At 35.4% G+C, this 16,215-nt stretch overlaps 1 protein-coding gene across 4 annotated transcripts in view; it reads left to right on the top strand.

Annotated features, from left to right (window-relative positions):
* Window positions 1-16,215, top strand: part of SNX14 (sorting nexin 14) — a 60,910-nt gene that overhangs the window by 10,337 nt on the left and 34,358 nt on the right. For 3 of the 4 annotated variants that reach the window (XM_050894934.1, XM_050894935.1, XM_050894936.1), the window contains exons 5-14: window positions 171-214; window positions 5,490-5,577; window positions 9,460-9,544; window positions 11,804-11,960; window positions 12,250-12,325; window positions 13,178-13,222; window positions 13,314-13,394; window positions 13,539-13,653; window positions 15,577-15,732; window positions 16,020-16,144. In XM_050894934.1, coding sequence (XP_050750891.1) covers window positions 171-214; window positions 5,490-5,577; window positions 9,460-9,544; window positions 11,804-11,960; window positions 12,250-12,325; window positions 13,178-13,222; window positions 13,314-13,394; window positions 13,539-13,653; window positions 15,577-15,732; window positions 16,020-16,144 — 972 coding nt within the window. Of the gene's footprint in view, window positions 1-170; window positions 215-5,489; window positions 5,578-8,497; window positions 8,519-9,459; window positions 9,545-11,803; window positions 11,961-12,249; window positions 12,326-13,177; window positions 13,223-13,313; window positions 13,395-13,538; window positions 13,654-15,576; window positions 15,733-16,019; window positions 16,145-16,215 lie in introns of those variants that run through there. The other variant, XM_050894937.1, reaches the window with a different exon arrangement.

The raw sequence follows: 16,215 nt of genomic DNA on the forward strand, positions 1-16,215 counted from the left end.
AAAATGATTGATCTCTCAATAGGATCGCAATGTACACATTTGTATGTAAAATTTTATCATGTATGAATTATGTTCTGTGAGTTTTGAAGGTGTTTGTGTTTTTAACTCTTCTAATGAGGATTTATGGTGAACTGTTTATTTTGTAATGTGGTTGTCTTTGTTCTGCACAGGTGCTTGAGCTGGTGCTGGAAAACTTTATTTATCCATGGTACAGGTATGAGCTTTACCTGAAAGTTACTGTTGTTGAATATCATAAATATTTGTCAAACTGTTTAAGAAATAGTCACCTGAAAATAAACATTTCTGTTTCTTTAGTAAATATAAAGCATACTTCTTAGTGCTACAGTTTCATTGTTTTATTATCTTTTAGCAGAGTAGAACAGATCTTTTAATAATTTAGGCATGATAGAGGTGGTTCTGAAATTTGTATTTCATCCTAAGAACACTTTTAGATTATTCATTTTTATATGTTAATTTTCTAATAACTCTTACTTAGAAGTACATATGGCTTGATTAAAACCTGTGTAAAAACTCAAAAACCCCCAGAAATTTATTTCCAGATTAGAAGCATACTGATCTTTCATGTTGCTTTAAAAAAAAAAAAAAAATCACTTTACAGTTTTTTAAAAACAAAAATTCTACTTTTAATTAATATAGAAAAGGTATTTTGAATACATGTTGTGGCCACCTTGCAGAACATCTGGTGACCTGCTGAGTTTTAAGGCTGTGAGTGGTTATGCTGAGTTCAATAGAGTAGTACTGTGCAAATAACTTTAAAACAGTGTATAAAGAAAAGACTATGGCTAATTCTTTTTTCTGTTTTTTGCCTTGTACCTTTATATATTAGTTAGTGCTTCAGAGTATTTTGTAAAAAGATATTAAAAATATTTTTAACTGATCATGCTGACATTAATATGTTAAAAGAACATTTTGCCTTAATTCTGAATTTGACTTTTTCATTGGATGGAAATGTTCAGCTTTGTGCTAAAAGAAATTTATACTTTTTTTTCTTTTACTCTATGCTGTTTTTTTCCCTGTCTCTCTGGGATCTAAAATTTTCTGGACAGACTTCTTTGTCTGATTGGTTTTTTAATTGTGGCAGATACCTGCATGTCTCACATCTGTCTTTGTGTGATGAATACACTGAAGTGTGAAACTTAACTGCTTATGCAAACAGCAGAGGGAGCTTTAGCACCACGTATTGTGAATGATCAAGTTGGAAAACTCAAGGTTTTTAACTTTCAAATACAGAAAACTAGAGCATGTTCCATTGAGCTGTTTGATAAAGTAACAAATGTAAGGGAACCATCCTCTGTATTTCATAATTTGAGATTAGACAGGATTTTTTGACTGGTGGAAGGTGTCTTCGGTGTCTTTGTTTTGGACTGACAAGGAAATTTGGATTCCACATATTTACATCTCTGACACCCAAGACAGTGGAAGCCTGGAATATATCATATGGTGGGGATAGTAACATGTAGAGTTAGAAGTGCAGTGCAAAATATACTTGGTATGGAGCCAGTCAGCCTAGATTCTGCTACATCTTGCCCTCTGGTGAGCTGTACGAATAGATGTTCCTGCACTGTCTTTAGTTTTACATGGCTGCACCTCCAGATTTTGAACTAGCTCCATAAATTCACACCATGCTGATCAGACCTAATAAGCTTTCCATGAACCTGAAGTACTCGGAGTTCAGTGAGCTATAGTGTCGTGATATGCGAGTAATTCTGCAGGAAACAACTTGGTCCTGAAAGGCTTACTGGTTTCAGCTTAACAGTAGTAATGTCAGATCTGGTCTCACTCCCTCTAGACATTCAGGTGTCTGTGCTTTCCTGTATTTCCAGCAACAGTCGTGCAGGGAGGCCTGAACTGTGCGTCTGTGTGCAGCCGTTTGAGGTCTGTCTCGTAGAGCATGTTAGTTCTGACTTTTCCTACTTAGGTGTACCTACACTGTTTGTATAGCTCACCTCACCCTGGAGAAAGGACTCTTGCATTCATGAAATGTTTTTTCTGAGCTAACAAACCTCACTGACTCTGGATAATTCTTCACAGAGCCAAATCAGAAGGCTTTGCATCCAGACTATCCTTATTTAGCAGCGTGGGTAACCACCAGCAGGCAATTCAGACTTGCCAGACTAGGTTGGTAAAACAGTTTGCTGCTTTCCCTTGCAGAAAAGTCTGGGCATAATTCCTTATGCTAGCTGCCCCTCTTTCAAGTGAATGGAATTTGTGCAGAAGCTACCTCTCTTTTTTTTTTTTTTTTTTTGGTGCCCTGCCAGCTGATGCTGTCTTGCAGTACCTTGCACACTCTGGACATTAAAGAGGTAACATGACGTATCTCACTCAGAAGCCCAGGAAATGTAACACTTACCAGAAATGTATGTTGCAAGATAAAATCATAGATTTATTGCTCAGGAAATAAAGTGCTATAAGCAGGGAAAAGCTATGTTTGCTGTTTGTTTCATTAATAAACTGTGTAAGAATTTGTAGTATTTTATTAGCAGGTTAAAATTTAGTGGCAAACATCCCTAAACTTGGATCAGTTTAGGGGAATGAAGATTAGTACTTAAAATCCAGTGAACTCTACTGAAATAGGTAGTTATACCTATGTGCATTTTTTGTTTGGTATTTTTCAAAGTATTTTTACTGGTTATATTTAAATATTTGTGTTTTAAGAATTTTTTCAACTATATGAGAAGAATAGAGCATAGTTCTAAGTAAACCAAGTTTGTAGAGCTACAGAACACTGGTCTTAGACTATTGCTTATGATGTATGCTGTACGATAAAACTATATAATATCTTCTTTATACCAACTTCATTTTAAATAGGAGAGTTTAAAGTTTGAATGACTCACTCTATGTTTACTGAATTTTTTTGGTCATTGATGCTACTGCAACTCCAGTTCTCTCAGATAAGATTAGAATCCAGTAATTACCACATTTTTGTAATACATTACTATAAGAACATTTTTCTTTGATAGTGACTAAAACCAGTGTTTTCACATATGGAGCTGCTTCTATTTTAAATGCAAGTAATGCAAGAAAAATTCAGGATTTTTGTTGAGTTATAAACCATAGCTTTACAGTTTTATCAGCTTGCAACTTATTTTCTTCATCTTTTTGATAGGAGTTGGCCAAATTTTGTAAGAATAATTGACACACATGGAAAAAAAAATTACTTCGGTATTTGTATATGGTTTTAATTTGTCAGTAGATCCCATAAGACTTTGCATGCAATAGCAGTTGGGTGTATCTCTTTGGAGACATTGGACTCAGTAACTGTTTACAATTAAGAGACTGAGCCTTTTTCTTTTAGCAAATCTCTCCATTACATGACAACTGTGTTTTTAAGTTTTTCCTCAAATTTTGGGAAAATGCAGCCAATTTTTAAAATGTTTCCAAGTGAGTTATTTGGACCTTCCACTGTGTCACTAGAGATTTGAGATTTTACAGGTTTTTGATGTTTTTTTTCACCAGTCTTCAGTCTGCTGGTGATTAAAAGAATGTCTCTGCAAACCTATGGCACATTGTGAAAGTACGTGGCATAAAGTTATGTCCAAGTAGAATTAGCCAAGATACTGGTTATCCAAGCATCAATAAAATAACAACTTCTTGGTCCAAATTGCTTCATATGTCTTGTTGTCTGTCAAATACTAGTAATACAGTCATACAATTTATTTGCTAATCCCTTGGCTTCCTTTGACAGTGTGGGTAATTGCTAATCATATTGCTTCCAAAATGTCAGCTGCTGATCTTAAAACAAACCAAACCTTCCTGTACAGTATTCTTATCTGCATATGATTAGCTGTTGGAGGATGGTTGTATTCCTTTTGCCAGGCTGCTTTCTTTGAGGTGCTTTTTCATGCAATTAGTTGCATACTTTGACTGTCAGGTCACCAGTTATCTGTACCTAACAGTTCATCTTCAACATGCGTTTGAATGCTATATAACCTAGGCTAACATTGCTTTAAAGAATCGGATGCTGAATAATGTAAAATGATGTTATAGGCATAAAATTTTTATTTTTCAAAAGTACTGTTGTTGCTTGTACTGATTTTTTTTTTTTTTAAATGCAAATAATATTTGTATTTAATACATATGCAAACTCATTTATTACCAAAAACTGTGGTGGCTTTTCCATATGGTCATTAGCTAAAGCAGGATGTAACTTTCTTTGTTGTGTCATTACCCAGCTATTATAACGCAGTTTTACCAATATCTTTACTCATACTCTAATGTCCATATATGCTTAAATGCTGGTGGATTTTTATTCTTTGTTGCATTTTGTGGAATGCTGTTATCATGGTCTCTTTTTCCACTCAGTTTAGTTGCAGTTTCTGCATCTAGGAGTTAGTGTATTTCCCATTTTCATTTGGTTTCCCACAAAAGACATGGAGTTAGGTATTTTTCTTCATGAATCAACTTTAAGTATTTTTACCATAATTTTTCACTCAACATACTTTATTGCAGCAGATGGAAACTGGCAAGCCAGATAAAAAGTTTAGATGATATTTTGACAGTGATTTGGGAATCTGTTTAAATTCTCCTCTATTTCTTTGTTTCCAAGCAGAAACCACGTTAAATAATTTCAATTCTGTTCCAGGTAGCTATAGGTTGAGGTTCTTGTTTTGTTTTCTTTGTAATTGATGGTTTCACATTTCATGCTACATCAAAAGTAGATCAACTTTAAAAAAAAAAAAGTTCTGTCATTTGTCAGTTCCCTGTGCTATGCTTTCTTTTCTCTTCTAGGAAATGGCAATCTCTGTTTAAACCAGAAATAGGCCCAATTTTATATTTAAAAGAGAGAATATTATTGTATTAAATGGCATCTAAGTATTAGAACTTGTTGAAAAAATACCAATGAAAGTTTTCTATTGGAAAAGGCTGAGCTGAAATACAAGGCATGTACCTATTTCATTAAAACCTACATGAGAAACTACCAATTTTTATTATAAAACTTAAACAAAAGAGGTTAACAAAGCCAGATTTGTATTAGAACAGAAGAAAATTATTTGAAATCTTGCAGTCTTGTAGTATGCAATATGGAAAATCCAATTTTGACTAGATTAACTGGGGTATGTGCTTGTAGTACTCTCATTCCAAAGGCTTTGCCGATATTAATTCAGTTTCACTTCCATGCCACTGAACTAGGAAACATTCACATATGTGAAAAATAAGTTAGATTTTACTCGGTCAAAATCACGCAGACAGTATATTAGAGCAGGAATTGGTATGTAATTCCAATTTACTGACATCTTTCTTAAGCCATTCTTGTGTGCACAAACATAGTGGGAATGCTGTGTATTTTACTTGAAGACTGCTTACTCTCTGCCCATAGTTGGTAGCTTTCATTTCAATTAATACCAGTTGAAGTATCACCGTTGAATGTTCTTATTCCAGCTTTTAGTAGTGCCAAAGGTATTGTGGTTGGATTAATATAAATGTATTTTATTCTATTTTCTTACATGACATGCCTTACAACACTGCAGAAATATTACTGATGATGAATCCTCAGTGGATGAACTGAGAGGCACGCTGCGTTTTTTTGCGTCTGTATTAGTTCGGAGAATTCACAAGGTAAGGTGGCTTAAAGGTATTAATGTTGGTTTTCCATCAGGAATAACTGGTATCCATCTGTAGCGAGTTCTTTTAATTTTTTTAAAAGAAGAAAATTAACTCTATCCCAGCCGAAACCAGGACACTAGTGCAAGGCGTTATTAAAACCTTGGGATGATCTTTTAGCTGTCTTTTAGTGACTTAATCCAAGTGGAAACAGTTTTGAGAATTATTGAAAAAGAACTATTAGAAAATGGTTAGCAGTGTACCTGTCTTACAGCTTCTGCTTGCTTATACATTGTCTATAAAGAATAGACTGCCATTAAGTGAATAGCTTACTATAAGAATTAAAACAGGCATGGTTCTTATATTAATGTAGTTCTTAAGAAACATTCTGAAGACTAAACAGTCAAATTTTTTATTCACTGTGTTTAATATATTTGCACATAACCTCTCTTTTCTGGTAAAGTGCTTCAAGCCTGTTTTACAGGAACTGCTTCGAACTTCCTGGCTGTTCTAAGCAGGAAGAGTTGCTAACTCCATTTCCAGATTTATTTAGTGCTGGCCCCTGTTTTGGAATAACTACCATAAATGTGTGTCTTTTTTCCCCTCCTTAGTAACAGCAATATTTCCTGAGCTACAAGTTGTACGTGTACTCTGTCATGACTGATTAACAGCCTGATTCTATCCTTGCTATATATCAAATCCAGATGACTTTCTTGTTTACTCTAACTCAAACATGTTGCTTTTTAAAGCATGTTGTCTGTGTACCGCAGACATTATATGGAGCTGTGAAAGTGGAGTAAATCTTTCAAAGTGAAAATCTAGAGCAAGGTCTTAAAATTTAATTTGGAGTTGTAATGCATGCAGGTGTTAGTTGCATTGTTCATAGTTCCGTTGTTGATTCAGAAAATGATGATGTCTCCTGTATTGATCATGTAATAAGGTATTAATCGTGTTATCTCAGATCAGCTATAGCATCTTTAAGTAAAGTGTTAATTTGCCGTATCTGCCTTTGACAGTAATGAAGTAAATGTAATATCTTCAGTTCTATGTATCTGGGTAGACAATATGTGCAACAAAAACTCAAGACGTGTACCAGCATTAAGCACTGTCAGGGGAACTACAAAATAAAGGTCATCACAGAAATGAATTTCTCTTTACAAATGTTTAGATTTATTTGTATCCATCCTACGGAATAATATAATTTATTTTGTCTCTTTGTGTGAAGTGGTACAGATATCTCAAGCAAAAAGATGTTCATAGTACTTTTGTGTTTTGGAACAAAATTGAAATTTGGCATGCTCAGCCATGCAGGGGAGCATGGTGTCTCATGCTATGCTATATTTTTCAGCTTATACTCTTTTTTTCTGCTGATCAAGTGTTTCTGTGTGTGCATACACCCACATACAGATTCAGACAGCCTCAGTTAATAGCTGTGAGGCATATACTTCTGAAAACGTTGTGCGTAGAAATCAGAGTTGATATGCAAGTTGCAAATAAAATGCCAACTTTTGTCATTTTAGGAATCCTAGTTTAAAGCTTCAGTAGTTAGCTGAAAAGGGTTATGACAGAATGTTTTATAGCCTTTCAGCTCTGATACAGTGTCCTTTATAACCTCATTTGAGGAGAAATTCATCACTGATTGCAAAACAAAAGTGTTATACCTTTGCCAAACAACTGCACTTTGATTTGGATTTATTATTAAATGCTTGAAAGCAGTAGTTCTAGCTAATAGAGATAAAATTTTTAAATTCAGGAACTACTATGTGTAAGAAAAAACAGACTGTTTTTTTCCTTTTTTTTAGGTTATATCTTTATACTTTTTTGCCAAAGAATCTTCTACTTTGGAATTAGGGCTTAAAATTACGAATTGCTTCAGTGAAAAGAATTCCTTTGTTTTCTGTTTAAGGCTGCCTAGGTGGATTTTTTTGACGCATGGTTGTTGAACAAAGTAACAAGCACTTCAGGCCAGTCAGCTCTAAGTATATGCTGAAACATCTCCCCACCCCCCTCCCAGATTTTCCTTGTTGTGGCCATTTCTGGGTTGGTTATAGGTTTTGAAGGGACAGTGAAGGGTTTCCCTTTGTATGCTGTGGTGTAGATAGCCCTGCATCTGGTTGAAATTTTTGTCAATAGTGTCTACTAGTGTCAATAAAAATTTGCTTGCTGTGCTCTTTGTCTTACCTCTGCAGGAGTAAACACTCCGCTATCCCTGTGCTCCACAGGAAACTCTTGATTTATTGAAATTACTGTTGAAATGTGAGTTCCAAAGGACAGGGTTTTCCATTGATGAGCAGAAGCTCCTACTTTCTTGCTTGTAAATAGGAGTTGACCTTAATTTAGTTAGTTACTTTTAGGCAGTTCTAGTCAATTGTACTAGCTTGTCTGGGCTGGCCAGGTCAGGTCATAGCAGTGCACCTCAAATATTACAGGGGAGTATGCGGGAATACATGCTATTCTCCTTGTATGAATGAATAAAAAACAGCTTTTCTCTCAGCTCTGGTGGCCTTTGCAATTACACTGTCTCTTTCCTTGTCTGGCAAAAAGCACTTTTATGCTTCTGTTTCATTACTTAAGGTCTTTATTTGACTTAGTATTGAGGAGGGACAAACTCCATTAGGAAAGAAACCTGTTCAGAAGTCTTAAATTTTGTACATTTGCAACTGTATGTTTCTGCTTCTCTGAGACGTCTTTTGCTCTTGCTTAAAATAAAGGGCATGCAAAGTGTAAATCAGTTTCTAGAGAAGTTTGTGGAAACTACTGCAGCTGATAAAGAAGAATCCCTTGAAACTACACAGGCTGGGGACTGACTGGCTGTGGAGAGAAGCTCTGCAGCAAAGGACCTGGCCCCATGGTAGACAGTAAGCTGAATGTGAGCCAGCAGTGTGTACTGGCAGCAAAGAACGCCAACAGCGTCCTGGGCTGTATTAACAGGAGCAGAGCCAATCGGTCAAGGAAGGTGATTATCTGCCTTTACTTGATGCTCTTTAGACGGCATCTAGGATACTGCATCCAGTTTTGGGTTCCCCATTGCAAGAGAGACATTGATAGAGTGGAGCAAATTCAACCAAGGGGCCACGAAGGTGGTTGGGGCTGGGGCATTTGACCTGTGAGGAGTTGACTGTCTTCATCTCAGGAGGTTTTCAACACGGGGTGGATACAGCCCTGAGCGCCCTAATCTGAGCCTGCTTTGAGCAGGAGGTTGGGCTAAGACATCCTGAGGTCCATTTGTGCCTGAATTGTTCTATAATTCTCCTTTCATTTTCATAGCAATCAAGGAAAGTATAAATGCAGGACTCTAGTACAATCCTTGATTAAATCATACATGCGTTTTGTTTGGCCTATGATCACGTGATATCGGTGTTCGCACTAACAGGTGTCTTGACTCAGTAACTCAAATTTTCTTTTGGTTCTGCCATCACCTGAGCTGTGACCTTTTTTCTGCATACACGTAGAGAGGAGGGTTTCACTTTGCTTTTAGTCCTTGTGGATATGATTGCTGAGCATTAAGGTACACAAGTACTAGAAGCAGAGCATAGTTAACTTGCTTTTGGTGGTGGTCAAGTCTTCATGTAGAACTAGGCTTCATATACTGTGACTTGGAAATCAAGCTGCATTACTATAATTATTGCAATGGAAGAATCATAATGGGAACAAGTTGACAATAAATGTGTTAACAATATTGTTTATGGCATTTAGTTCTACATGATGTTATATGCTTTGCCCAGAAGAATGAGCATACTGTCGGTTCATCTAGAGAATTCATGGGTTGTTTCTTAAGGGTTCATTTTATGGTTAGAATGGGGACATAAGCAAATTGATATGTTTGATAGTTGTCTGTAATAAATTTGGGGGAAAAAACTAGAACAATTCTGTTTTTATTTTAAAACTGTTCTTTAGGTGGATATTCCAACTGTTGTAACAAAGAAAATGCTCAAGGCAGCAATGAAACACATCGAAGTGATAGCCAAGGCCAGGCAGAAAGGTAATGTAGACTTAATATCTTGTCAGCTTCAAAGGGCAAGTATCAGTGTTTCTTTTTGCATGTTTGTTGTTATATTTGCTAAATATAACTGCCTTCTGCCTCACTGCCTTCTCTTTAAAAAAAAAAAAGTGATCCTTTTGCATTTTTCTTCTAGAGGTTGCGAAAGAAAATAGGGAAAAAGTTACAGTACAAATAATCTCTCAGTTTTGATTTTCATTTCCCCATGTTGAAAATACTAAATTTCTTTGTATGGTAAACAGGAATATGGTTTTTGTCTATTCGGAGCAATCAAGATCATTTAGCAACGCTTCTTGAAGTTTTTCCTCTGTTTTCTAGATGAGCCATTATAAATGAAAGGATTTGCATGTCCGTGTACTGTAACTGTAAGTCTTATAGCTAGAATGATTTCACATCTGCACACTAAGATGAACAGTTAGTGGAGTTGTTCAATATGTTGAAAAGTTAGGTTTATGTTTATAAGCCATGGAGAGGCTTTGAGCAGTAGCATATTTAATTATTATGCAAATAAAAATATCTTCACAAGCCAAATGTAAAAATTATATTAAAACTGCACATTGAAGGAATATTTGGAAAATAGAACACTTGCTGTTGGAAAATAGTTATCTTTATTTTTTTCACTGGCTGTGTTCCACAGTGCTGTATCTACTAAATGTGGTTTCATTCAGCTTTTAAGTATAGATGTTTACTTTCACTGGAGTCATGAACTTCCCTCCCTTCACTCAAAACATCTGCTTGGTATCCAGAAGTACATGCCATTGGTCCTGTGAGTAGTGGGTATGAATAATGTGAATAATGAGACATAGTGTGATCACATTAGATGTTTGTCATGGCACAACAACAATTTCAACATACTAGATTATCTTGCAGTGCTGTTTGTGCCAAATTCATATTTCCTTTATTTCTACTAAGGAGTTGGAAACACTTTAGCAGCAAAGAACTGGATTTTAAATGTACGGCGCTGAAAATATAGCCATTTTCTTCAGTGTTTTAAAGGAAAAGACTTGTTCCCTGAGGGCAGATACGTGAAGTAGCAGCTGAAAATTACTTTTAGTAGCGCTTTCCAGTAAGTGTTGCTAAACCAGCCACCTGTAATACATGGTTCAGAGGTAGCTTTCAGGCCTTGCTTTGGTTACTAGTTGAACCTTTTCTGTTTGTTTATTTTCTGTATCCTTTTTCAAATGATTGCTTTAGGGAGCATTTCGTTTTTTCTTACTCTTCTTAGCCTTACATCTCTTAGTAATTCCTCACTATTTGCACAGACACCTCCATGATTCATTACCTGTCCTTGCCAGAGAGCGCATTCCTCCTCTGCTTTTAGTGACACCAACTAGTCAGATTTATCAGGCAATATACATTCCTGCATCCCCCATATCAGCTGATACCAGTCATCGTTCTTGGTTGTGAAGGACAAGCTAGCAGGCTTCTGTACTAAATTCAATATGCTGGAAACAAGCTTTAACCTTCTAGATAACAGGTATGTATTAGGTACCTGACCTGTGCCTGGTGTGGTTTTGGGCACGAGGCTGTGCCGGATTGCTAGTGCAGCTAGGTGTGATTTATTACAGCTCAGTTCTTGCCGTTGAAGTGATTTGAAGGAATATAACATTGTTGCTTCTAATTAATCTGTGTAGTTTTTAATCTGATAAAGCAGTTATTCTTTCAACTCCATACAGCTACTTATAAGAGGCAGCACTCTTGCAGATCCACATGCTGGTTTTGGTTTGATTTACACTGTGTTTAAATCATATGTTCCTTCACATTTTTTTTCTAAATGTTCTAAGCAGGAAACAGATATAACAGGATTGAATAAAAGTTTAAGTTTAAGTTGATTTCAAATTGTGTTGTAGGCAAGTCAATAGGTAGAAGCCCAGTAAATGGGAGACTGTGAAGGAGGTCAGGAAAAAAGCAAGTAGAGGCAGACTTTGGGTAGTGCAGTTTTTTAAAAGAATCAAGATGTTGAGTTCTTCAATAATTATAAATCAGAAAACATTCTGGAAACCATGCAAACTGCAATTGTTTGGTGAAGGAATTCTTATTTCAATGTGAGGTTTTATTTTTGTATAGCCAGGCTTCAAAGTCTAAGCCAAGGTTCTTTTGTAAAGTTTCAACATTGTATCTCTTTAGCAGTTGTATATGTACTAAAAGTACTAACTCTTTAGCTCAAATGAAAAGCAATCGCCTCTTATTTCACAATAAGAAAAAGCTGAAACAACTCGTAATGGTGTTTTTTACTTGCAGTAAAAAATGCAGAATTTTTACAGCAAGCTGCTTTAGAAGAATACGGACCAGAACTCCATGTTGCTTTGAGAAGCCGAAGAGATGAACTTCACTACTTAAGAAAACTTACTGAACTTCTTTTTCCTTATATATTGCCTCCAAAGTCAACAGAGTGCAGGTATAGAAATTATTTAGAATTGTATTCTTTAAAGTATCTGCATACTATGTAGTACAATAATTTTGAGGAGTGAAAGAATGAACTCCAAAGTCAGCCTCCTCATCCCTCCTTCTTATCCCTTTGCTTATGAGTTTTTTGATTGGTCTTAAAAACAGCACGCTTAAGGTATTATTAAATACTAAAATATTTCCCAGTATAATATAATGACATTGGAAACTTCACTTAAAAAATTACGTAATTTAGTATTGGTTCTGATTTTTTCTTTTTTTTTTTTTTTTTTTCTTTTCAGATCCCTGGCTCTTCTGATAAGAGAGATTCTGCCTGGTTCTGTTTTCCTTCCCTCAATGGATTTCTTAGCTGATCCTGTAAGACTCTGGAGCACAGGAATAATCTTAATTTATTCAGTATTACTGTTTTCCTACTAAGTATGTCGTGGTAAAGCGAATGATGCACAATGACTTACTTGCTGTGCATTTTGACTGGGTAAAAGAAAAAGAAATCTTGTGGGCAATGTTTTTGTTCATTATAACTGGTTTGAGTGTTTAACTGACTGAATTGACTAAAATACAGTATTGGCATGATCTCTTAAGAATGTATTTTTAATGAAGGAGTACAATTCCTGTCAAACGGGGGAATGCTGTGCTAGTATAAGCACCTTCAAATCGCTATAGCTACATTTAAACAAGGGCTCAATTACCTGAACTCTAGGTGTATGTATCTTTATAGCAGTCTAAGTAAACCAGCCTTTTTTGCAACTGTATTGAAATCAATTCTTTTGTCCTTAATTCTGCAAATAAGAGGGTATTTATTTCTAAAGGTGGAACATTGCCATCTTTGATTTTATTTAGGCATGTATTTTAACAGGCAAAGTTGCAATACTTTTGAAGGTATCACGTAGCTGCAAGCAGAAGGTACTGTAGCTGTGGAAGTATTAGTAGTTTATTAGATCTGCGCTAACAGTAAAAATACTTTGTAGAGCTTTCCTCCACTGGGTAAAGAATGTTTCTGTGCAGGTCTCTTCAGAACTTCCCTGACTTGTAAATACTTGAAGAGACTGTTGAAGCTCAATTCTCAAACATGTGTTGCCATGCTTTGATTTTTTTTAAAGTATTAGTATACTCACAGGTTTAAACTTGGGCATAACATAGTAGTGAAATGATTTTCATCTAATTTGTTGACTTTCTTTAGTATTAATTTTGTGTTGTGTTTTCCTGCAGGACACTGTCAACCATTTGCTGCTGATCTTCATTGATGATAGTCCAGTGAGTACTGACAAAGTTAAAACAGTAGTAATTTGTTCACCCATTAAGGAAGCTGTCTTGCCCAATTGTCTCTTGTCATTTTTTTCTGCAGCCTGAGAAAGCAACTGAACCTACTTCTTCATTGGTTCCATTCCTTCAGAAGTTTGCAGAGCCAAGAAATAAAAAACCGTCTGTAAGCAAAGGCAACATTTATTTCCTTTCCTGTTTTGAATAAGTGTTTTACTTTACCTGCTGTTTTTGTTCTACAGTTCTTTGCGTTATTTATGTACTCACTGAAAGTTTGAAAATTGGCTGACTGCATTTTTAACCTACTAAGGTCCTGAAACTGGAGCTAAAGGAGATCAGAGATCAGCAAGACCTTTTATTTCGGTTTATGAACTTCCTGAAACAGGAAGGGGCAGTCCATGTGCTGCAGTTCTGCCTGACTGTAGGTAAGATTGCATACATGTGCTGAGGTATATGTGATCTTGAAAAGCTTTAAGCATTTGCATGTTGAAGTGAATATTCAGTCTCAGAACTAGACAGCATTGTTAAGCAAGAGATTACCTTTCAGGATCTGTGTTCACTTACTTTAATATGTCCTGATTCTTGAATGCTAATCTTGGCAACATTGATGTCGGCGGGGACTGTAGGTCTTAATTGTATTTCTGTTTATTGATAAAGATTAGACATTTTAAAATAGAATTTTCTTGTAAGAAAAAAGTTCTGGCCACTGATAGAAAGTACAGCTGCCTTTTTTAATATGTTGTTACTAAAGTATTGCTAAAATGAGCTGTTCATCATGAAAAGCTTTTCATGTTCTTTTAGCTCTAAAATTCTGATTTCTGGAAAGAACAGAAGCACAACAGGAACATTAAAGGTGTTGAAACCTTCTATTCTGTAACTTGTACCTTGGTTATGAAGCATACATTTGGGTTTACCATTACACAAGTGTTGTTTGAAAAGCCTTCTGCTTTCTAGTGATAAGGTTTTCTGTGAAGTTCCTGTAAGTTAGAGTGGTTTATTTCAAGCTTTTTGGTCAACTAGTAGTTAATTACTGGCTTACCAAAATAATTTTTTTTTGTTTTAGTAAACAAGTATTTCCATGTTGCATAGGAAATAATGGGTGTGTCTTCATATCCCAAGCCCATACATACATCAGGAAGATGTGAAATTAAATTAGACAGACTTTATCTCATAAAATACTGCAGAAATCATTAATCGTTACATAAGAGGAATATAAATAATCTCTGTGCATGCAGCTTCTTATGTGCTCATAATCCTTCCAAATATGTTGGCTTTTTGTCAGAAAAACTTCTCTCCTCACCAAAAAAACAACAAAGCGATTACCTTTTCAGTGCTGGTGGTACCTGCAGGGGGTTCTGAGCTGACCTTTCTAGAGCTCTCTAGAGCTGCTTCCTCTAGCAGGAAGGTTACTCAGGCTGTGGCTATTGCCCATGATCGATCTTTTTTTCTGGGTAAACCTCAGCATTTTCTTCCTTCTAAACTTCTCTTGCATTCTCATAGGTGGTAAATCTGTATGTTAGCTTATAAAACAAAGAATGAGATTTAGGTCTCCCAAGTTACGCTGTCCCAAACTGTCTACTGTAGGCAGTTCTTCACTTGATAGAAATATTTTGGATAAGAAGCACTTACTGAGGAAAATCAACCAAAAAAACCCCAGAAGGGTCTTGGTAGACTTTCTCTGAAGAAGTTTGGTTTTGTCTATTAATTGAAAAATGAGTCAAATGCTACCTTATTTTTCCTTCTCTCTGGCCAGCAGTCATGCTATTAACAGGATGGGCCAATAAATCAAGTAGGATTGCACAATAATTGTGCTGCATAGAATTTTTATTTTGTCAGGGGAAGTTCATTCTCAAGTTAGTCTGATATTAAAGATATTATTGAAAATGTTATGATGGGGTGGGTCTTAGGAATAAAATAGTAGCAGAATAGGCAGATGACTGGATAAAGGTCTGTTGGCGCTCTGTGTGTGTTTAGCATGAACTGGAAATCATGCTAAAAGAAAACTACAATTTACAATGTGGTAATTTAGGAAGAAAAAAATCATTCTTCTAATTCATTCTTCTGCCAGGAACAACTTCATGGATTTATCCTTACTGTGATAAGGAATAATTAGTTTTAACTGCAATATATTTTTAATAATAATTTTATGAACAATTCTGAGTTATAGTTAATAAGAAGGCAGCTACCTTATTACCTGAGATTTTGAAATGTCTTCTGTTTCTATTAATTTTAAAATTTTATGAATTACTATATCTTCTGGAAAATGAGCTGACGTTATAGGTTGCTTCAAGATGCTATTTGTTTGCCAAGTTGATCAACAAATGCATTTTCTTTCTTTTACTTCTCAGAGGAATTCAATGACCGAATTTTGCGACCAGAACTATCAGATACTGAAAAGATGTCTCTTCATGAGGAAGTACAGAAAATTTACAAAACTTATTGTTTGGATGAAAGCATTGACAAAATTAGATTTGACCCTTTTATTGTGGAAGAGATTCAAAGAAGTAAGTTTGAATTCAAAAGGAATAATTTACACTAGAATTTAAACAGCATTCTGTAATAAAGTGAAGACTAATTCATCTAAATATGATCAATCTTTACTTTTGTCATAGTTTTAAAAGTTGTTACCCCCTTGCTATATTGTGCTTAAGCCTTGTTTTGTCAGTTTATTTCTGTTTTTTATTTGTCAGACTTACAGTAGCTTGCAAAGCAATCACAAACTCAGACCAGAAAAAACCCAAACTTTATATGCCTATATATATCTATTTATATTTATAATTTTTTTTAATAGTTGCTGAAGGTCCATATATGGATGTTGTGAAACTTCAAACTATGAGGTGTCTTTTTGAAGCTTATGAGCATGTACTGTCTCTACTTGAGAACGTTTTTACTCCTATGTTCTGTCACAGTGATGAGGTAAGTGTGAAAGATTTGAAGAGTAGTCTTAAAGCAAGATTGTATTTTTTTTTTTAGGATACCCTATTTAC

This window comes from Gymnogyps californianus, chromosome 3, assembly GCF_018139145.2.
Source record: "Gymnogyps californianus isolate 813 chromosome 3, ASM1813914v2, whole genome shotgun sequence".
In the NCBI taxonomy this organism is placed as follows: domain Eukaryota; kingdom Metazoa; phylum Chordata; class Aves; order Accipitriformes; family Cathartidae; genus Gymnogyps; species Gymnogyps californianus.